Genomic DNA, 23,021 nt, shown 5'->3' with positions numbered 1-23,021 from the left:
TGTCCTGTAAGCTGCTACAGTTTGCTGGTTTTGTAGCTTTAGCCTTTACTTTTAGGTCTTTGATCTATCTCAAGTTGATTTTTGTATCTATGAGCTAAAAAAAAGTCCAAAGCCAGTTGTTCGGCATGGAAGAGCCACTTGTCTGATAAAGAGATTACTCACTCTCCCACTGGGTGGTTTTGGCACCCTCGTCATAGAAGCGTGGGTCTATTCCTATTCTACTGGTCTGTGCGTCTGTCCTTATGCCACTACCATACCACTTGTGTTGCTGTAGCTGAGTAATAAGTCTTTAAAAAGTTTTCAGCCCTTCAACTCTGTTTTCGCTATCCTGGGTCCCTTGCATTTCTATGTAGTTTTTGGATGTTTGTCAATTCTGCCAAAAAGGCAGCTGGGTTACTGAGTTTCAACATGAATGTATTGAAAGAAGTACTTGCCCAATTAAGCTGCCAGAATGGCACTTAGATCTGGCAACCTTGCCTTTGCTATGAAGCTACAGGTTAAGCTTTTAAGAACCAAATTTTTTTTTTCTCTCTAAACCCGCTTGAAAACGGGGCAACACAATTGGGAACAGAGGGTGCTAGGAAAAGCAGGAGTTGGGAGATTAGACACAAATTGTGTTTACGTTTCCAAATCTGACCTTGAACCAGTCCTTCACCTCTCCATGCTCCACTGGACCCTCTTCCACAGAGCAGTGATATGGGGACAGACATAACGTGGTCAAAGAAGTCCACAGGAAGTGGGCCTCCCGTGCTCACTTGTTTTTCCCGTTCCTCCAGGGCACTGCAGACTTGTACTGAGTTCTTGCAGGACCCTCTGCTACCACTGTCCTGGTGGCCAGCTCCTGACTGTCTATAGCTGCACAGGGCACACAGGGTCCTCTGAAAGGCAGTCCCAGTCCCCATTGAATGAGGATATAAGGGTCCTACCTTCTCTACTCCATGGGGGCCCAAGTCTTATGCACTCAGGCTAAAGAGAGGAAGACAGCCTCCAGCAGGGACAGCATCAGGAGGCACTGGGTGGAAGTGTGGGTCCAGCTGGAAAGCTCACTGAGCTCGCATTAGTACGGTCCAAGAGCACTGGTCTCGGCCCAGGCCTATTAGTCTCCAGGAATGCCCAAGTCACTCACACACACTCATCTGTTGATCACTGTGCACAGGATATATAGTAGGACAACATGAAAATAAAAAAAAATTCAATTTCTACCTTTCTGGATTGTGAAGGCTGGTTTTATTGTTTCAAGAGATTAGTATTTCACCAGCTTCCTCTTGGGTCCTGGATCATCTTGTCTTTTATATGATGCCCTCATCTGCTCTTGCACAGGCAGAAGCTCCTCCTAACCTGCTCCCTCACATGACCTGGAAGCTGAATCCTTGGAGAAAAGACACGTGCATGCTCGCATTTCCAAAACAGAATGGAAACCTTAAAGCTACATCACAGGAATGTGTGAACAGGGCTACAAGCATCAGATTTCACTGAGTAAATAAATACTCCTCTAGTTCACGGCTCACACCACTGCAAATGACAATGAGTAACAGTTAGGCCTGTGGGAAGAACAGCAGGTCTATTCCCTCTACACCCAGCACCAGGGAATCAACAGCTCCCACAGCTCTCTTCCTTGCTAACAATTCGAATCAGAAACTTGTGCATTCCAGGGAAAGGTCAGGACAAAGGTACAGCTCCACCCCGCCCCCCCGGGAGGGGGAAAAAGGCACTACTGACTGCACAAACCCAAATCAAATTAAAAGACTTTTCAAAGTCATGTCACTTGTTTATAGTAAGATATCATATCATCCAGAGTTTCGAAAGTGACTGTGGGTGCTTGTGATGGGCCTTCCTCAGCAGCAGTGGATGGCAGAGGTGCAGAGCTGGGTTCTTGGCTCTTGCCAGAACACTGTCTTGAGACATTTGGCACTGATCCAGGTCTGCTCCACATTGGACTACTTAAAGAACCAGTCCTCTTTTGACTTGCAAAGTAATCTGATGGTGGGGCAAACTCAGGGTCTCGCTCAGCTCGGAGATCTGACTGCTTCTTTGACCAGTATCCAAAGGAAAATTCTAGTAAAAGTTGGAAAGAGTAGTATTAGACATGATTAAGAATCTGTCAAATTTATTATTACTGTATTTCAAATGTTATATACATTTCTTAAAAGCCAACACAAACTCTTTAAGAATAGGGATAGCAACAAGAAATCAGGCCAAGAAAGTAGACTGACTTAAGATTAGGGGAAGGCTTGAGAGCCTGGCAAGGCTCTGAAGACACAGCTAAAAAGGAACTAAAATTGCATTTCAGAAAGAGAGAAATAAAACATTCAAATATTTGCTTGACATGGGTAGGAGACACTCATACCCAAACATAAATTTTGTCCTTTGTCAAGTTTTGGGAGACACAGAAGGGACTGGTCCAAATCCAATATAATTTGGTATTTCACCTCTATTTCTGACAGTGGCCCTTGCATTTGTCTTCCTTCAGCTTTAGATCTTATCAATTTGAACGGCAGGATGTCACACAGAATGATGTCTTTCAGTGCAGCATAAACCAGTCTGCCAAGGCAAGACTGCTAGACACTGTAGTAAATTTACAACCAAAACATAAAACTGAGACTCTTGGAACAACAAATTTTCTTCATACTTTAAAAGCTGTTCCTGAAAATGGCATTTCAAAGCTGAAAACCATCTGAAGAAAGACAGCAGGAATTTAAACTTTTCCCAAGTGCTTAAAAAAAATGTTTTTGGGGCTAGAGGGGTAATAGCTTAGCAGTTAAGGTCCTTGTCTGTAAAGCCTAGTGACCTGGGTTCGATTCCCTAGTACCCATGTAAAGCCAGATGCACAAAATGGTACATGCATATGGAGTTCATTTGAAGCTGCTGGAGACCTTGGAACACCCATTCTCTCTCTCTCTCTCTGTTTGCAAATGAGTAAATAAAAAATATTTTAAAATTGTTTTGACAATATGCCTTCGTAGATCCTTAAGATTACAGGGCTGTAATTACATTCCAGTTCTATTTATAACTAACCAGTATCTGGTATGGAGGAGAAACAAGTTCAAGGATGTGGAGGTTTCCTGAAGTCTCAAAGGACCACTAAGATCACCATGGGGCCAAGGATATAGAGATCATTCTTTGCATGCTCATCTCCAAACACATCAGACACACACAAGACTTTCCCTTTGTAAGGACTACTCATCAGAAAGGTTTCACACCCAGAAGCCGTCCTACCTTTTCCTCGGTCCCACTCGCGGACGTGTGGCACTCCAGGCTTGGTATCCTTTCTCTCTTGGATGATGACTTCCACCTTGCTGCTCTGTGCAGCAGGAGGTGGAGCTGGTACAGCCTTTGGTTCCAGTGGCAAAGGACCAATAATATCTCCATCTACTTTTTGGAAGGAATTGAAACCTCATTATTACAGTTAAAATAATTTTTTTCCTACCTCTGCCTCCTCAGCAATTTCCTACTGGCTTGCACCACCACAATTGACACAATTAAAAATCTTAACATACCAATCTTGAAAGTGAAAGTTGTAACAAGCAGTAAGGGAGTACCTATAATTTCTGGCAGTGAGTTACTTTCCATACAATATGCCATCTAAGTGTTGAAATAACCTGAATAACTTTATTCCCATTTAATTTATTCAGAATGAGGAAAATTCAGCTCAGAAAAGTTACACCAGTAGAAGGTGTCAAGAGGATTCAAACCTAGGCTGGAAGGTTTTGTCTCAGTGGTCTCAGCTTTCCAAGGACAACAATCAAAGGAGCAGAAATCCCCAAATTATCCAACTTAAAGTAGCAAGAAGAGCCAGGGTGCCAGAGATGTCTATGGACTATATCTATGGATGTGGAACAGTCTATGGACTGTTCAATTTTGGCTATATTATTAAAATCTTGATGGCATTCATATAAAAATAAAACACAATTTTCCAATTCCTAAACTTTCTGGTCTCTTTTCAAAGCTTTTAAATGAGGCTTTGTTCATAGCTTAGAAAATGGCTTCTATGACAGACAAGGAGGATTCTGTATGTTCCTAGACACTCATGCTACCTTCTCTTGTTGGTTATAGAATATTGCCAGGTCTCAGTCTCACCTCTCGACTTTCCCTGCTGCTACTCTTGTCCTGGGATGTAAGTGCATAGGTTGTACCTTCGCACTTATTCCAGAAGAAGCTAGGTCCCTTCCCCTCCCTGCTTCCCCTGGGCTGGCCCTGAACTTGACAGTACAATTGACCATGCAGAGAAAAAGAGCAATAATCTGGAGAACTGCAGAAGGAAAACGATGAAGAAAAGCCCAGGACTGGATGCCCTAAACATCTAACTATTTCTCTACTGTTAAAATAGACAAAGACTTGTGTTTTGCAGCCTACCTGTGAAAGGTCTCTATGCTATTACAGTTTAAGTTTGTTTATCTTTTTACACTATTTTTTTCTCTTTATTTAAGGGGGTAGGAGGGAGGAGGAGGCAGAGAGAGAGAGAGAGAGAGAGAGAGAGAGAGAGAGAGAGAGAGAGACAGAGACACAGGGAGAAAATGGGTGCACCAGGGCCTCTAGCCACTGCAAACAAACTCCAGATGCATGCTCCTCCTTGTGTATCTGGCTTACGAGAGTACTAGGAAATCAACACTGGGTCCTTAGGCTTCACAGGAAGAAAACATCTTAGCTGCTAAGCCATCTCTCTAGCCCTAAGTTGACTTCCTACTTCATAACTCAGACAGTAAGCTTATCTGGCCACATCATTTAAAGCATTTCCAGAGAAAATATGTTCCCTGATCCAACTCACCCATTTCTAGAGCACAGTACCTTGCTCTGTGCTCACATTTCTAGCTTTTATCTTACTACCCAACTTTGTGTGTGGGGGGAATATATATATATGTGTTTTGTTTTTTTTTTTGTTTTCTTTTTGGTTGTTGTTTTTTTGAGGTAGGGTCTCACTCTAGCCCAGGCTGACCTGGAATTCACTATGTAGTCTCAGGGTGGCCTTGAACTCACGGTGATCCTCCTACCTCTGCCTCCTGAGGCTAGGGATTAAAGGTGTGCGCCACCACGCCTGGCATGAATATATTTTTTTAAAACAAGAATACTGTAACAACAACAAGTAACAAGAGCCATGGGAATAAAAGCTAAAGTCTAAGCAATCCCAGCACTTGGGAGGCAGATGTAGGAGGAACACAAGTTCCAGGCCAGCCTGGGCTAGAGCATACCAAAAACAAAGGTGAAATCTAAAACTCTAGAAAAAAAGTTTTTTTTTTCAAGGTAGTGTCTCACTTTAGCCCAGGCTGACCTGGAATTCACTATGTAGTCTCAGGGTAGCCTTGAACTCATGGCAATTTACCTCTACCTCTGCCTTCTGAGTGCTAGGATTAAAGGTATGCACCATCACACCCAGCTAAAAAAAGGATTTTGAATGTTTTCACCATAAAGACAATACATTTGCTGCTTGAGACAGATAAGATTACCTTAAAGATTACACAATATGCACATTTATCAATATATCATATGGTGCACCAAAATATGTCAAATTTGTTTCTCCGATTTAAAAAATTAAATGAGGGCTGTAGAGATGGCTTAGTGCTTAAGGTGCTTGCCTGTGAAGCCTAAGGACCCAGGTTCAATTCCCCAGGAACCATGTAAGCCAGATGCACAAGGTGGCGCATGCATCTGGAGTTTGTTTGCAGGGGCTGGAGGCCCTAGCGTGCCCATTCTCTCTCTGTCTCTCACAAATAAATAAAAAATATTAAAAAACTGAATGAAAAAAATTTATATCATATAAGTGCACAACTAAATTTTTCTTAAGTCCCTTTTCATTAAATCCTGGTAACTAGACTACTATTCTGTGAAGCAACCCAATTTGTTACATGTTAATATCCTGTCTATTGCCTTAAAAAACACATTCTCCCACACTGGTTATAAAAACTCTTTATTGCTTCCTTAGGGACAAAACTAAATGGCTAATTCCTATACTGCAAACCCTATTAGTAAGACATCAATAGAACTGCAGATTTGCTTTCTGAAGTTCAGATATCTAAGCCATGACCTACCTCCATTTTTCTCTTCCGTCCCATCTTCTTTTGAGTTTTTCATCTTTTTTTGTCTCAGTTTGCTAAGTCTTGCTTCTAGCATAGCCTTTCGCTTTTCCTTTATGTTTTCTCGTTTTATTCTCTGATCTGTTGTCTGAACAGAATGTTAGCAAATTATTTGTTTAAAGCCCAAATTACAATATTTCTGTTCAAAAATGATTATAAAAGGTAAAAGGATAATTTTCTTTATTTCTTCTTTCTCTGTCTTTAAAAGATGAATTGATTTTTCATGGTCCTTTCTAACTTCAGTTCTCCTTGAGGCACTGAAAATGAAACCCTATTTCACTAGTCTTTACCAAGTTTAATAAGAGTTCAGAGATCATCTTGGAAGTCTTTATGCAGAAGAAAACCTTCCTCTACTTCTCAGTCCTTTAGGTAACTTTGTACTTTCTTATCTAGGTTACTTGTCAAATAATTTTTTTAAAGTTTCAAACATCAAAACAGTATGGTAATAACCTTTATGCAACCTACTAGTGGCATTTTTATAATTATGCATCTGTACTTGTGTACTATATGATGTGAAGTGTATACATATGTATGCAGATACACATGCCCCATATACATGTGTGTAGAGGCCAGAGATGTTGCGTGTTCTCCTCTACTGTTCTTCTGTCTGTGTCCCTGAGAGAGGGTCTTTCTCTGAATCTAGATTTTGTCATTTTTCAGTTAGACTGTCACACATAAGCCTTAATAATGCTGTCTCGGCCTGTTCTCAGCACTGGGGTTACAGGCATCTACAGCCATTCCTAAGCTTGTTATGTGGGTGCTGGGAACTCAGCAAACTTAAGACCTTATGCTCATGCAGCAAGCATTCTTATCTGCTGAGCCATCTTCCTGCCTCTATAATAGCATCTGAAGTATCAATTCTAATTTCCTTTATTACTTTTTTTTAACAACATTATCCAACAAGAAACCACCCGTGAAAATTCTTCCACTGATTTTAAGTTTAACTGGTACCTGTTCACGCAGCATCTCTAAAGTTTTCATTTGTTTGTTTCTCAATTCTTTATCTCGGGCAAAGGCAAAATATCCAACACCAAGTTGTCGTGCCTCTGAAATAAGTAAAAATTATTTAAAAGATTAGATTTCTCTCAACAGTAAACCACTTTCAAACCAAATTTCCCAGCAAAGCAAAAAGAAACAGTGACATGTGCACAAGTTTAGTTAAAAAAAATAGGCAAAATAGCTGGGCGTGGTGGCGCATGCCTTTAATCCTAGCACTTGGGAGGCAGAGGTAGGAGGATCGAGTTTGAGGCCACACAGAGACTCCATAGTAAATTCCAGGTCAGCCTGGGCTAGAGTGAGACCCTACCTCGAGAAAAAAAAAAAAAAAGTAAAAATTACTTGTTTGCTACGTGTTAAATATAACAAGAATTCTGCCATTTTGTACCTATGGCTGTCTCTACCTCCCTTTGGGAAGAAACTCTTGATTAGTAGACTCTGTTAGAAAGATATCCTCACATAAGTACTACTTAGATTACGAAGTGAAAAAAGGGGGTATTTTTTTAAGTTCTAAAGCAGAGTGTTTGTTTATTTCTGTTTCCAAATACTGGCTTATGAACACAGTGTTTTATACCTGCCATTAGCACATGGAAGGAGGAGAAACAAAAAAGAAAAAAGGAATTTTAAAAGCCACAGACAGTGCACACCTTTAATCCTAGCACTTGGAAGGCTGAGGTAGGAGGACTGCTGTGAGTGTGGAGCAAGCCTGGGCTATAGAGTGAGTTCCAGGTCACCCTGGGCTAGAGTGAGATCCTATCTTAAAAAAAAAAAAAAAGCCACAAGAAAACAAGGATACCGTTTTCCCGAATGTCTTCATAGTGGATGGGCCCCATTGGCCTCTTCAGAGCCTCCCTTTCTTCTTCTTCCCACTGCTGGCGCTGAAGTTCTTTCCTCATGTCTTCAGACAATAAGGACTTTTCATTTGCAGGACTAACAAACCTAGCAGAGGAACAGAGTAAAACTGTCTTCAGATAAGCACTGTGAGACAGCAATACCTACACACAGGAGGCTGGACCATGCACGAGAAGTGCTATTTGATAAACAGATTGCTACAGAGATTTCTGACCCATATTAAAAAAAATACATTCAATTGCTTTCATCTTTTTAAATCTAGCGCCAGACTTACTATGTGAGCATGATGGTGTCTTGCCTTGATGCTCAAGACAAATGACTTTCCTTCCCACCCTGGTCCTGGGCATATGGAGATGGTCAGGCAGGAAGAGTACTGGGCCTTTGCCAGATTGCCTCTGCCCAGGGGCACAGTTTCCTGACACTGTAGCACCTCCTATCCTGGCCAAGACTGCTGTGGTTTCTTCCTTGTGCCAAGCACAGGACTCACAGGCAAACCTGGAAGGCTCAGACAAGGTAAAGCATCTCCTAATGGTGAAGATTAGTAGCAAAGTTGTTTCCTAGGGACACAGCCCCCAAGAAAACACAGATTAGAAGGCTTGTATGTGCCTCTCCCAGCTGTCATATTAATCTTAAGACCATGTGCAATTTTGTTTTGTTTTTCCAAGGTAGGGTTTCACTCTAGCTCAGGATGACCTGGAATTCACTCAGGGTGGCTTTGAACTCAGCGATCCTCCTACCTCTGCCTCTTAAGTGCTAGGATTAAAGGCGTGTGCCACCACGCCCAGCAAGACCATGTGTAATTTTATCTCCACTCATTTATAGTCAATCCATCCTCAAATGGTCCTACAACAATCTAACTCTATCTACCCAAGTCCTCTTTGATTGTTCAAGGCCTGAAAGTCAACAAGCGTAAAGACCCTAAAAATCCCTCTCTCTCTACTCTGTTTCAGCCTGGCGCTGCCACCCATCTGAACAATTTTAGGATTGCAACTCTTGAGCAGGGGGTGTTGTAGGTAGGCAGACAATGAAGGAAGAATCTACCTCCTGTTGCCCTGATACCAACATAAAAGCCACTCCCCCTGACCTCATCAAGAGATATGCTAAAGAGGTGAGAGGAATCGTTACCCTCTTAACAAAATAATATACTATGCCCCAAGAAGCCCCTCTCTTGGTACAGTTGCTCACAAACCCTCACTGAGGAATCTGCCCCCTTTTCTGAGTTCAAATTTTTCCTTTCCCTTTCTTTCTCTTCTTTGGATGCTATCTTAAGCATGCTTGCCCTGATATTTTGTTTTTTTCATTTAATATTCCTGGCCTAAGCCACTGATCTGGCAGCCCCCGTTTTCTTTCTCTTTTTTTTGGGGGGGGGAGGAACACTCCTACTCCTTTGGGAGTCTTTTTCTATATTTTCCTTAATAAAGTCTAGCTTTACTCTCCTCAAATCTTTGTCCACATTGTTCTTTGGTATACAAGATGAAACTTGAGAATCTTAGCTAGTTGAGTCCACTCAACTGGGCCAAAAAAGATCTTGTTGCTATCAAAATCTGCAACACTAACACTGTTCACAAAGAAGTTGCCTATGGGGCATTTTATTTTGCAAGATGTTTCATCAAGTTATCTTTTAGGTCCCTTGGAAATGAAGTTAGAGGGCCATTACCTCTAAATGCAAACATACATAAGGAAGCAGATAAAATCATATACACATTCGTAGATACTTGTCTTGTCTACAGAAGTTGGTGTTTTGGCTAGGTTTGCACTCATTCTGTATTTGTAACTCTGTAATTATACAGCCTTCCAAATAAAGGGAGCTTACTTATCCCTTCACGTAGTTATATACTGTGATCAGGGCTGGGTGCCTGCCTGCGTGGAAGGCTGAAACAGGAAGACTGCTTGAGCCCAGGAGTCCAAGGCTATCTGGCCAACAAAGTGAGACAGTGACATTTCTTCTCAAAGAAGGGGGAAAAAATGGTTTTAGGAATAATAATAACAATAAGGTTAATTAATCAACACTGAAGTTGCTTTTTGAGTACTGATTATGTGTGTATAGGCATGCTAACTACTAAAAACAAAAACTTTAGTAAATATTCTTATATATTTTTTAAAAGATCTTCGTACTACAACAAAGATAATTATAAAGCAGCCTCTCCCACAAAACAATCTGTGGCTACAGTTCAGACCTAGGCAAAAGTTACACATCAGATACTTACAGTCTCCCTTGAAGGTTTTTATCCATCTCTAGCAGATCGGGCAAATCCTTTCTCATGCAGCGCCGGGATCGCCCCAGAGAGTCCACATAGTCCACCCTGAAAGTGAGAAGATTTGCAGAAGTTCTGTACCCATGTGAAGGTCTCTAAGTCAGGGCACAGGTGCAAAGTGAAGAAGGAACGTAGTCCTCGATACCAAGAGGAAACCTGAAGCCAGAATACTGCTACTAAAGAGAAACTGTTTCTGAAAGTTAAAGGTTGACACACAGTAAGCTTATCATGCTATTAAACCGTATTTCAGAAACTACAGAAATAACCATTTTCATCTCAGCTTTAAAAGATAAATTCCCAATACAAAAACTGTTATGCCATGGAAAACTCATTTTAACCTAGTGGCGACAACTGTGTGTTTTATCAGCATTTAAGTCACTTTGCTCCGTACCCCAGGTTCTTACTGCTCACCTCCTCCCAGACTATTCTTGCCCCATTTCCTCTAATTAACACAATTCCACCCGCTCTAGAAGTCATGGAATTCTGTGGATACATTTGGGAGGAAGCCCAACCACACACTCTGTACCTCCTTTCTGTCCAGAGTAGATGGTAGGGAGGGGGCAATCAGGCAGACAGTAAAGAAAAACGCAGCACTGACACTGCCAGCAAGAGGAAATGTGTGCAAGTTCTCATGGACATTCTTATTTGGATTAGGACGCAACACATTTTTACTTCTGCAATTACAGACAGGGACTATCCTACAGTAAGGGGCCAAGTTATGCTAGGCTAGCAGGTTAGTACATCAACTCAAGGTGAGACTTGGCATGTAAGTGGCTTTTGTTCGTAATTTCTTTCTTGATTTAATTTTCTTGTTGAATTCTATTGCTAGTATATGGTTTAAAAAGTAAATATTTAGTTGGGGGACAGAGGTAAGAGGATCACCGTGAGTTTGAGGCCAACCTGAGAATACATAGTGAATTCCAGGTCAATTTGGGTTAGAGCAAGACCTTACCTTGAAAAACCAAAAACAACAAAAAAGGAATCCCTTACTATAATCTTGTAGGTGACTATAAAAAGAAATAAGGGCTGGAGAGATGGCTTACCAGTTAAGGTGTTTGCCTGCAAAGCCAAAGGATCCCAGTTCAATTCTCCAGGACCCATGTTAAGCCAAATGCACAAGGGGGCACATGCATCTGGAGTTCCTTTGCAGTGGCTGGAGGTCTTGGTGTGCCCATCCTCTCTCTCAAATAAATAAATAAAATACGCTTAAAGAAAAGATTATAGTGGCACACGTCTTTCATCCCAGTACTTGGGAGGCAGAGGTAAGAGGATCACTGTGAGTTCGAGGCCACCCTGAGACTACATAGTGAATCCTAGGTCAGCCTAAGCTACAGTGAAACCCTACCATGAAAAACCAAAAGATTGAAACTTGGGAAAAAAAGAAATAAAACTTCTAATTGAACAAAACAGTTTCTTCTTTTTTTTAAAAAAATATTTTTATAATTAAAAAAATTATTCATGAGAGAGAGAGAGAACTTGGCATGCCAATGCTTCTAGCCAGTGCAAACGAACTCCAGAAGCATGTGCCACCTTGTACATCTGGCTTATGTGGATTTTGGGGAATTGAATCTAGGTCTTTAGGCTTTGCAGGCAACCACCTTAACTGCTAAGCCATCTCTCCAGGCCCTGTGTAATTATTTACAGGTTTTTTTTTTTTTGAGGTAGGGTCTCACTCTAGCCCAGGCTGACCTGGAATTCCGTCTGTATTCTCAGGGTGGCCTCGAACACATGGCAATCCACCTACTTCTGCCTCCCGAGTGCTGGGATTCAAGGTGTGCACCACCATGCCCAGTACTATTTACAGTATTTTTACAGAAAGACTTCCCACCATTTGGACCTACCAAAAAGACTTTACAAGCAGTTATAAGTTTGGAGCTTAATTTAAAAACAAAAAAATGTCAGAATTGCTTGCAGCAAATTTCTTCACCATATGGTGGTACGTGACACCTTCAACTGCTCTCCAAACACTTCATATTGCTGACAAATTGCTTGTAATCATACAGGCATTAGTAACTTTCAAAAAAAAAAAAAATAAAGACATTAGGCCTTTCAAAGAAGATGAAATTTCTGCTGTGAAAAGCAATCACAGACAATTGTGTGCTGCAGCAGTCCTACAAAACAGACAGACCCCATCAACACAGAGAAGGGAAGACAGTAATCAACAACTGCTGTCTCATCAGAAATTCCCCACCCCCATCCTGGGCTAGCCAGTAGATGTTGGGTAATCCAGGGAGGGCTGTGAGCCCTACCATCTTCACAGGGCTCTGGTGCAGGAGGAAGTTATACCTGTGGGGTGCGTCCAAAACACAATTTAGGCAGAATAGGAAAACAATCTCAAGTGTGCCTCAAATCTTTTCTTGGTAATCATGCATGGTACATGTCAGGTCAGGTATAAATAAAAGACCCAAAATGAATTTTTCTGTTTGTTTTTCAAGGTATGGTCTCACTATGTAGTCTCAGGGTGGCCCTGAACTCATGGCGATCCTCCTACCTTCTGCCTCCCAAGTGATGGGGATAAAGGTGTGAGCCACCATTCCTGGCTTTCCAAAAGAGTATTTTAAGCCAGGCATGGTGGCGCATGCCTTTAATCCTAGCACTTGGGAGGCAGAGGTAGGAGGATGGCTGAGAGCTTGAGGCTACCCTGAGACTACATAGTGAATTCCAGGTCAGCCTTGGCTAGAGCGAAATCCTACTTCAAAAAACAAATAAATAACGGATATTTTTAAAAAGCATATACTGCCAGGCATGGTGGTGCATGTCTTTAATCCCAGTACTTAGGAGGATCTCTATGAGTCTGAGGCCAGTCTGGACTGTAGAATGAGTTCCAGGTCAATCTAGGCTAAAGTGAGACCTTACTTTGAAAACAAACAAACAAACAAGTCCATGTAGCAAGGGAGTATGTTAAATACCACTTTAGTTCAAATGAGGGAGTAAATACTTAGTCTAGAAATGATAAAGGCACAGAAAAGAGACTGTATGCTCTTCTCTTTGGTTCTTTCTTTTTTTGTTTTGGTTTTTCAAGGTGGGGTCTCAGTCTAGCTCAGTCTGACCTGAAATTCACTATGTAGCCTCAGGGTGGCCTTGAACTCATGGCAATCCTCCTAGCTCTGCTTCCCGAGAGCTGGGATTAAAGGTATGTGCCACCACACTCAGCTATTGTCTTTGGTTCTTTAGAGCAAACACCCCTAACCTACCCAAAATAGTCCCTAACTTTAGATATGTACTTAAATTTTTTTAAAATTTATTCATTAATTTGCAAGGAGAGAGAGAGAGAATGAATATGGGCGGGCCAGGGCCTCTAGCTGCTGCAAACAAACTCCAGACACACGTACCACTACATGATACTGGAGAATCGAAACAGGGTTGTTAAACTTTGCAGGCAAGCACCTTAACTGCTGAGCCATCTCTCCAGCCCAGATATGTATTTTAGAAGGTAAGAAATACATGGACCACTGTGGACATCTCAACAGTATGAAGATGTAGACTCTTTGTCACCTATAAGTAGCAAGGACTGTTTTCTTCCCTCATAAATGCCTGCCCTTAGAGATTAGCAAAAGGCAACAAAGGCCACAAGCAGTCCTGTGCAGTTTCTCAGAACTACTACCATAATCAAGACGGAGTCTGAAGGGAGGGTGGGAGGACAGGCTCAGTCCTAGGACATTAGTACATCTCTATGGCCTAGTCACCTGCCAGATTTCTGACTTCATCTAGGAAGAAAGTCATTGTAATGGAATTTTCATTCTGCTTTCTTTGTAAGGAAAAGACTGGATGAGTTCCTTCAAATTTCATGTATATATAACTCAAGAAAAGTTCAATAATAAACTTTTTACACGCTGGATGTGGTGGCTCACGCCTTTAATCCCAGCACTAGGGAGGCAGAGGTAGGAGGATTGCCTTGAATTTGAGGCCACCCTGAGATGATATGAATTCCAGGGCAGCCTGGGCTACAATAAGACCCTACCTCAAACAAAACAAACAAAATAAAACAGAACAAAACAGAACAAAACAAAACAAAACAAAACAAAGCAAAGCTTTACAAAATACCTGTTCATGTTTCCCGGGGTGGGCTTGTGGGAGTTCAGAAAACATTTACTTACAGGAAGGAATTCAGGGGCAAATGGTTACGTGAATGAGGCACTGCAATCTTTCCTTTACAAGGGAAGAAACTAGGACTCAAAAGGCCAGAAACTTAATCAAGGCCACACAGGCACAAGGTGGGGCTGCAACCCACACCTCACTATTAGAGGACAATGTGGCTTACTCACCCACCTCTGCCAGCTGCTCTTTGCTGGAATCAGAAAGCACTGCTTCCAAGGAGAGAACTTCCCCTGGCTGCCGGACTAGGACATGGGTGAACCAGCCGTTCACGGGAGCAGGCTTCTGCCTAAGCCACCAAGCAAAGGTGCCAATGCCCATCCCTGAGTACCCCGGGGCCTGGCAAAGTGCTGGCATACAGCAGACGCCTGGCCATTACTTGGAATGACCTCTCCACTGGAGCTCCTGTTTCTAAAGCACGGCAACAATTCACTCTAACTCAGAGGGGCCTTGGAAGACTGAAAACCTGGGTAGAATAGGGAGCGATGCGGCAACAACCACACAAACAAAATCACTCCCAAAAAGCCAGTGCAACACTGAGGACCTAATCCCCAGCGTTACCTACCATTCCTCGCTGGGGTCTTGGGGAGGCGGTATGTCTCGTTCAGAAAGCTCTTCGTCACTGTCATCCCTTTCTCCTGTGCTTCGAGACTCTCTACTGGCGCCAAGTGCCTCCACTTCTTTCCGTTTATCTATGATCTTCTGTGTGAAGTCCACGAGGTACATGTCCTCCACCTCCTCATCTAGGATACAGAAATCAGTTCACAGTTTCTTGACATCAGAGAAGCAGCCCACGGCTCAAACTGAAAAGAAGGGTCCACATTCACTGCTTCATTGAGCCAACGGCTCACCAGTCTGCTTCCAGCCAGGACATTTACCAAGACATAGAGCGCCCGGCACCTGACGGGAAGCAGTAAATGGGCCATGGAAACATGGACCACAAGAGCCTTTTAAAAAGCCTTATGTTTTCTGCTGCCTTATTAGCATCCTTATCTGAGCAAGCAAAATGGTCTCAGAAGTCCACTTTAAGACAACACAGCTATTTGATTTTAAGAAATTCATAGCTAACAGTATACAGGAAAGGCATGTTAAACTGTAGTAGAAATAAATTTAAGAAAGGGAATAGAAAAATAATAACAGGGATTACTGTTTGGGATCCCTCCCAACTCAGAGGCTTTCTGCTTTACTATTCTAAAATAAATCCTGCTTACCTTGCCCTTCAAGAAAAAGAAAAGAAAGCTGGGTGTGGTGGCACACGCCTTTAATCCCAGTACTCAGGAGGCAGGGGTAGGAGGATCACTGTGAGTTCGAGGCCACCCTGAGACTCCATAGTGAATTCCAGGTCAGCCTGAGCTAGAGTGAGAACCTACCTCAAACGCCCCCCCCCAAGAAAAGGAAAAGAAAAAAATTAAAACATAACAATATTACAAAAACAAAACCAACAAAGTAAAGTCAAAGCACTAAATGTGAAGGAGAACAGGGAGCAGGAAACGGGCAAAAAGAAAAAAAAGAAATGAAAGACGCATTACTCAAAACACATAAACAAAATTAGATGATTGTATGAAGGGGAATAACAAAAACATAAACAAATTTAAATAAAGTATGTACAAAAAAAAGAATAAGCACAACACAGAACACAATTAAAAACACAGAAAATGTAGTTTTGGAAAAGGGCAACCAGCACCTGAATATAGCCGTAAGTCCACCCAATAATTTTTCCCGTAAGCACAGTGTACTGTAAGCTACAGTGGCCTGTGTAAACCCTCTTCCTCAGTTTGCCTGGTGCTGTGCCCTTTTCTTCCACCTGCTGATGTTTGCCCAAAGGGCAACGGAGGGATCTGACTACATCTGCCTGTCCCCTCCAGCACTGATCACCTTTCTGGCATCCACTGGGTCAGCACAGTGTTACTAGGATTACAGGCAAGCTGCCACGCCCATCTAGCATTTACATGTGTGCTGAGGTGGAAAAGCAGGTCCTTATACTTACTTGTATAGCAAGTGCTTTACCAAGTAAGCCACTGCCTCAGCCCTTGACTGTATTTTATCTTATTTATTTATAAGCACAGACAGAGAAAATGGATGAATATGGATGTGCCAGGGCCTCCTGCTGATCCAAGCAAATTCCAGATGTTGTATATACCCTTTGTGCATCTGGCTTTACACAGGCTTTGCAAACAAGCACCTTTACCATGGCCATCTTCCAGGCCCGATTTATTATTTTTTTCTTTTTTCCTTTTTTCGAGGTAGGGTCTCACTCTAGCCCAGTCTGACCTGGAATTCACTATGGAGTCTCAGGTGGCCTCGAACTCACAGCAATCCTCCTACCTCTGCCTCCCGAGTGCTGGGATCAAAGGTGTGCACCACCATGCCTGTTTATTTTTTAAATATTTTATTTATTTATTGGTGTGTGTGTGGGGGGGGGGGAATGGAAACACCAGGGCTGCCAGCCACTGCAAACTCCAGATGCATGTGCTATCTTGTGCATGTGGCTTACACAGCTACTGGGGAACTGAATCCGGGTCTTTAGGCTTCAAAGGCAAGTGCCTTAAGTGCTAAGTCATCTCTCAAGCCCTTCGATTTTCTTTTTTTAAGATTTCTCCCTTTTATACTTATTTAAATAGATAATGGAATAGTGAAGATCTGTATGCATTTCAGCCAGTAAACTAAGTACAAATAAATTATATTTACCTGGAAAGTCTCCTTTAAGCATCTTTTCATATAACTTGGCTTTTTCTTCCAATTTTTCCCTAGGTGAAAAAAAGACAAGTATTAGTAATGGTCTTAGAACTTGTCCTTCATAGTGAGGCCACCATCATGTCAGCTCAACAGCAGCCATCTCTCAGGAGGTCTGGCAAGTCAAGGGAGACACACTTACTACCCCATCCTGAAGAGACCCTTAGGCCTACTCCATCTACTTTGCCAACAAACATGGTAGTCCATGGGCTCGTGGCCTATGGTCTCTTATATCACTATGGCCCAGTACTGCCTAGTGCACAGTAGCTGCTCAATAAATACCTGACAAATGAACAAAGCAATTTTACTCCACCTATTAACTACTAAACACAACTTAAGTTACATACCGAGAAAGAGAAGTGTCTAAACAAAAACAATTTCATTTAAAACCTTCAAAGAGGGCTGGCAATTCAAGGCAAAGCCTTTTCTGTATCACTGTTTTTAGACCAGAATCCTGGCCATTCAAGGTATAATGCTCTTCTCTCAAGGATAAGTCTGTTTAAAACATGACAATGTCTATTTCTTTTCTTAAAAAAAAATTTTTTTTTGTTCATTTTTATTTATTTATTTGAGAGAGGCAGACAGAGAGAGAAAGGCAGATAGAGAGAGAATGGGCGCACTAGGGCCTCCAGCCACTGCAAACGAACTCCAGACGCATGTGGCCCCTTGTGCTAAGGTGGGTCCTAGGGAATCCAGCTTTGAATCGGGGTCCTTAGGCTTTACAGGCAAGTGCTTAACCACTAAGCCATCTTTCCAGCCCAACAATGTCTATTTCAAAGAAAGTATGAATTATGTATTAATGACATATTGCCTCTCAACAAAGCAGCCACTGTGCTCATATTAATTCATATTTATCTTGGGTAAGAGGACTAGCAATTCTTTAACTGCTTAAAAGGACAAGTCAGTTGTAAAGAATGGATCAAGTGGAAAAGGAATTCAGGAGAGGGAAAAAGGGAGGATGACTTTGTTTTTCTTTTTTCGAGGTAGGGTCTCTCGCTAGCACAGGCTGACCTGGAATTCACTATGTAGTCTCAGGGTGGCCTTAAACTCATGGTAATCCTCCTACCTCTGCCTCCTGAGTACTGAGATTAGAGTTGTGTGCCACCATGCCTTGCTGCAGAAGGGAAGGGGTTTTTTTTTTTGTGGTTGTTTGTTTTTTTAAAGAGAGAGCTGCAGAGAGAGAACTGACATGTCAGCGCCTCAGCCACTGAAATCAAACTCCAGATGCTTGCACCACCTAGTGGGCATGTACAATCTTGTGCCTGCCTCACCTCTGTGCATCTGGCTTACATGGGATCTGGAGAGAGATCGGACATGGGTCTTTAGGCTTTGCAGGCAAGTGTCTTAACTGTTAAGTCATCTCTCTAGCCCAGGGAAGGGTTTTTAAACCAACCAACACACTTTAAATATTAAGGAATATTGTACTTATATGTATACAGTACTAGGTAGATGACTATTATATATCAACTCAATAAGTCTGAAAAAGTAAAATCTGAAAATTCATTTCTTTGTTTAGGCAAATTCCAGAGTACAGCAATTCCATGTTCAGTGTTAAACTGTACCTTGCTTTGTCTAAAGTCTTCTGCTCCTCGATCTTCTGTTCAGCATCTTTCTCTGCTCGATTTGAAACTCCTGCATTCTGTTTGCTCCAGATACTTGGCTTCTAGAGAATAATTCAAAGGGACAAAACAGACCTACCACATGATTGCAAAACAGCAAAACAATATCAACTTGTGCAAATGAGGAGGAATACCTCAGAACTCATGAATCTTAACTACTTATTCTGGCAGCTAATCTATACCCTATAGACTGTCTGCACATGGCAAAGCTGAGGTTTAAAAAGTCCCCAAACGGTACAATAACAATAATTTCCTTCTGAACTGCACTGAACTAGTTCTCTACTGACTCTAACCCTCACCTCCTAACCATTAACAACTTAATTCAAAGTTTGAATGAACATGTGTATACTATAAAGAAATAGTAATACGGACAGTAGATATCATTACCTACAAGATTAGAAAAGTAATGATTTACAACTCTTAAGGTCCCTGAAATTTTGTGTCTATGTCCGTATGTTCTATTTATCTCCATTTGTATATACAATACCTATATGATAACCTCCCAAAAGAATATGAACAATCCACTTATTAACAGCATGCTCTTTTCTAAAATAAAAAAACCCACTAAAAAAGTAGAAATTATAATGGGTTATTAAGTATTTATACTACTTTATATTTTAGTATTTAATACAGCTCAGGTAAATGTTCAGATACAAGTCAGTGATTCTTTTCTTTCACTTTAAAATTATTTATTTATTTGAGAGAGAGAGAGAGAGAGGGGGGGGGGAGGGACGGAGGGAGGGAGGGAGGGAGGGAGATAGATAGGGGCAGATAGAGAAAATGGGCACACCAGGGCTTCCAGTCACTGCAAATGAACTCCAGATGCATGCTCCACCTTGTGCATCTGGCTTACATGGGTTCTGGGGAATCAAACCTGGGTCTTTTGGCTTTGCAGGCAAGTGCTTTAACTGCTAAGCCATCTTTCCTTTGCATCTTTCACATTTATGTTTACAAATACCACTGACATTGTCAAAACCTTAAGTGTGGTATAATTCTCCCATGTTTGAAATCAGTGGAGATAGGTTTTTTTTTTTTTTTTTTTACCTTATTAGTTGTCTTTGGTTTTCCCAAAACTCCAGAATCTTTCAGAAGTTTTTCTTGTTTAAATTCTTCTTGTTTTCGGAAAAGTTCAGCCTTCAGATCTACCAACTAGAATAAAAACACCAATAAACAAAAATCTTTTATTCAACTCTGGCAGGATTACTAAGTTATGGTAAATCTCAAAGCAAGGTTTCAGCTTTCTAAAATGAACACAACCAGGTGTGGTGGCGCACGCCTTTAATCCCAGTACTCAGGAGGCAGAGATAGGAGGATCACCATGAGTTCGAGGCTACCCTGAGACTACATAATGAATTCCCAGTCAGCCTAGACTAGAGTGAGACCCTACCAAAAACAACAACAACAACAACAACAACAATAGCATGAACAATGTTTACATGTAGAATTCAATACAAAATTAAACCAAGCTAGCTATCATTTCAGTTGTATTGCAAATGCATTTCTACTCTTGCAACACTCAAGGCCTTCCATTGCCAAGTGGAAACTGACACAGCCAAGTAAACAAATGACATGTGCATTATTATTTATATTTAGGTTCAACTAACTTATGAAGTACCCTCTCTGCAGAGCACATACTTTAAGGACAGCTGCATGACTGATTTAGTCTGTTTCAAAAACTGAAAGCTTAACTTAATCACAGGGTTTAAGAATGGGGAAAAGGGCACAGGTAAGGAGAATGGAATAGCTGGTAATCTCATTTAATCATCACAACAATGGACTCTTTCTACAGAGGTATGTTTCTTTTTAGTCAGCATCAGAGCACCCAGATGACATTTGGCACCTAAAAGCAGGATACAAAACATGAATTAGGTATACTGCATGCTTCCCAGAGCCTGTTATCTAGTAGGCGAGGTAATTTATTACACCAGCAAAATAATACATGGACTTTAGATTAGAAGTAGCATTTTAGAAAGCTCTCATTAGGGAGCAGTTCCTTCGGTCCACAGTGATCAGAGTTTTGAGCTGAGAACTTGAATGATAAGCAAGAAATTAAACAGACTGAGTGAGTGATAAGTATTGCTGGAAGTTTGACTCAGTCTGTTTCAGACACTATAAATTTAACTGAATCACAGAGTTCTAGAATGGAGATGTATGTGGTGCTTGCATGCCTTTTATGCCCGCACTCAAGGAAGCAGGGTAGGAAGATCACTGTGAGTTCTAGATCAGCTTGGGCTAGGGGGAGACCCTACCTAAAAAAAAGAAAGAAAGAAAGAAAGAAAGCAAGAAAGAAAGAAAGAAGAAGGAAGGAAGGGGGAGACCCAGTTGAAGAGAATGTGCCAGCTGGGGACATATCTGCATCTATTCTTCAGCTGTATTAATTGTATAAATAGCAATGTCCTTTTTTGTTTTTTAACCCTCCTGCAATTTCCTTTATAAGGTCCAGGTACAAATGCTTATCTGGACAGGCATTTTTAAATCAGTTATCACTACTCACATTTAAATAAGGTAAAAATGACTGAGCTCAGTGATTTCTATTTGGAGCGAACCGCACTTACAACTAACAACAGGGATTTTAGTAATGCAACTGAGTTTCATTCCAGTACTCAATATTCTACATTCTTGAAGATAAATGAAAACCTTCACCTCTTCTTCCTTGTTTTCTTTTTCTCTTTTGGTTTTTCAAGGTATAGGGTCTTACTACAGCTCAGGTTGACCTGGAACTCACTATGTAGTCTCAGAAGGCCTCCAACTTAAAGCTATCCTCTTATCCCTGCTCTCTGAGTGCTGGCTTGCGCCACCCCCTCCGGGCTCTTTGCTTCTTCTAAACCTTCTTAACTGCATCAATTTTCTAGTCACACATTTTCCCTATTCTGCAACTACTTCTGAATTTAAAAACTGCTCATAAAATTATCAATCCCCAGGTGGCATTTGGATTATAATTACTGAAAGCTTTAACCAATCTACATAGTTTGGCTTTAACGTTTTAATGGCCTTTGTTCTTGTTCTCAATCCTCAAGCAAACCTAACGACCATTGTCAATTTTCGGCATCAGATTAGGAAAACGAATTCAACTATGGAGACAAGAGATTCACTTTTGTAATTCCTTTTCCATGCTAATACTCAAGTAAATTGAAAGTTAAGTCTCTGCTCCCAGGAAACGTACCCAACAAATACACTAACTGGTTGCTGCTGGTGGTGGGAATCTTAGGGCACTTTAGTGTCCGGTGAAGTGGGTCACACGGCAATGTTGGGGGGTGGGGGGCTCCTGCTGGTCTCTATATTGAAGGGGATGGAGCCAGGAAGGGGACAGGTCAGTAGATCAAGAGGAGATCCCTGCGGACTGGGAGGCCTGGCCCGACTGCGGCGGAGGACAGGCAGGTTCAGGTTCCTTTGCGAGGGATGAAGCCTGGTTCAGACGCCTGATGGAGGGCAGAGAGAGAGAGAGAGAGAGAGAGAGAGAGAGAGAGAGAGAGAGAGCGCCATCGGGGTCCTGTAAGAAAACTGGGGAGGCTCCCCCTGCAAACAGAAAACGCGGCGAGGCCTTGCCTAAGCGGAGAGGCCGGGTCCCCGCACCTGAGTGACACAGCGAGCTAGCTTGCGACTCCGCCCTCCTGGCCTGCACTCACCGAGGAGGCTGTAACGTCCAGCGGCTTTTTCCTCCGGTCCATGGTTGCACCCGGGGTTCGGGCTCAAAGCAGGAACCTCCCAAAATCCTGGAAGGCCTCAAAAGCCCTCTTGCAGCGCAAGCGGAAGTGCCTTTGGTAGCGCCGCTGTGTTTACGACGTGAATTTACGACATCGGCGTCATTTTTGAAGGCGTCGCTTTGCGGCACGTCGCATGTGCGCCGCCATGTCTTGTTCTATCCCGGGCTGACCTGCAATTCACTGTGTAGTCTCAGGGTGGTCTCGAACTCATGGCGCCACCACTCCCGGCCGCACCACTGTTTTGAGAAGGTCAGAGGGTGCGCGCTTTTAAAGATGGTTACTACGATCATCCCGAAGGGGGCAGAAGGAAGTGTAGGCGACATCTTGAGAAGGGCGGAAGATAGCTTTTGTTGCAAAGGATCCCTTATTAGTTAGGGAGTTTGGGGTGGTGGTAAAGAGTGGCGCGAAACTGTGGAGGGCTTAAGTAAATCCCCTTTTGTTTTTCTTCCATACAAAGAGTAAGGTCAAGCCATAGCAGGGTGGTGCTCACGTTTAATCCCCAGCACTGGGGAGGCAGAGGTAGGGGGCGGTGACTGTGAGTTCAAGGCCAGGCCAAGACTACAGAGTGAGTGGCAGGTCAGCCTAGGCTAGAGTGAGAACCTGCCTCGAAGCCAACCAACCAACCAAACCAAACAAAATGGTGGTTTAGTAGAACTGAAAATACATTATTATTTGAAAAGATAATTGTCTCTTTTTATT

At 42.1% G+C, this 23,021-nt stretch overlaps 1 protein-coding gene across 2 annotated transcripts; it reads right to left on the bottom strand.

The window, feature by feature from the left end:
• Positions 1-1,204: 1,204 nt before the first annotated feature.
• Positions 1,205-22,380, bottom strand: Ccdc174 (coiled-coil domain containing 174). 2 transcript variants are annotated; one of them, XM_045134396.1, is made up of 11 exons: positions 22,245-22,380; positions 19,663-19,767; positions 18,562-18,662; positions 16,955-17,013; positions 14,832-15,009; positions 10,124-10,219; positions 7,861-8,003; positions 7,020-7,114; positions 6,024-6,156; positions 3,217-3,372; positions 1,205-2,055 (listed from the first exon to the last, which is right to left on the bottom strand). In XM_045134396.1, the coding sequence occupies exons 1-11, from the start codon at positions 22,284-22,286 to the stop codon at positions 1,757-1,759; spliced, it is 1,407 nt and encodes a 468-aa protein (XP_044990331.1). In that variant the 5' UTR covers positions 22,287-22,380; the 3' UTR covers positions 1,205-1,756. The 2 variants fall into 2 exon arrangements, with proteins under 2 accessions (XP_044990331.1, XP_004651630.2); XM_004651573.2 differs by having other exon boundaries at positions 3,217-3,369.
• Positions 22,381-23,021: the final 641 nt, after the last annotated feature.

The sequence above is a fragment of the Jaculus jaculus genome, chromosome 14, assembly GCF_020740685.1.
Source record: "Jaculus jaculus isolate mJacJac1 chromosome 14, mJacJac1.mat.Y.cur, whole genome shotgun sequence".
Classification (NCBI taxonomy): Eukaryota; Metazoa; Chordata; class Mammalia; order Rodentia; family Dipodidae; genus Jaculus; species Jaculus jaculus.
The sequence above is the reverse complement of the archived record's forward strand: the minus strand, read 5'-3'. Positions and strand labels throughout refer to the sequence as shown.

What these genes read in the sequence shown, in the direction of transcription:
- Ccdc174 (XM_045134396.1), bottom strand. Translation starts at nt 22,286, where the DNA reads ATGGACCGGAGGAAAAAGCCGCTGGACGTTACAGCCTCCTCG. An exon ending in AAGACTTTAGACAAAGCAAG is followed by an intron (nt 17,014 to 18,561) that starts GTACAGTTTAAC and finishes TTTTTCACCTAG; the next exon opens with GGAAAAATTGGAAGAAAAAG. An exon ending in AAAAACCTTCAAGGGAGACT is followed by an intron (nt 8,004 to 10,123) that starts GTAAGTATCTGA and finishes TTCCTCTGCTAG; the next exon opens with GTTTGTTAGTCCTGCAAATG.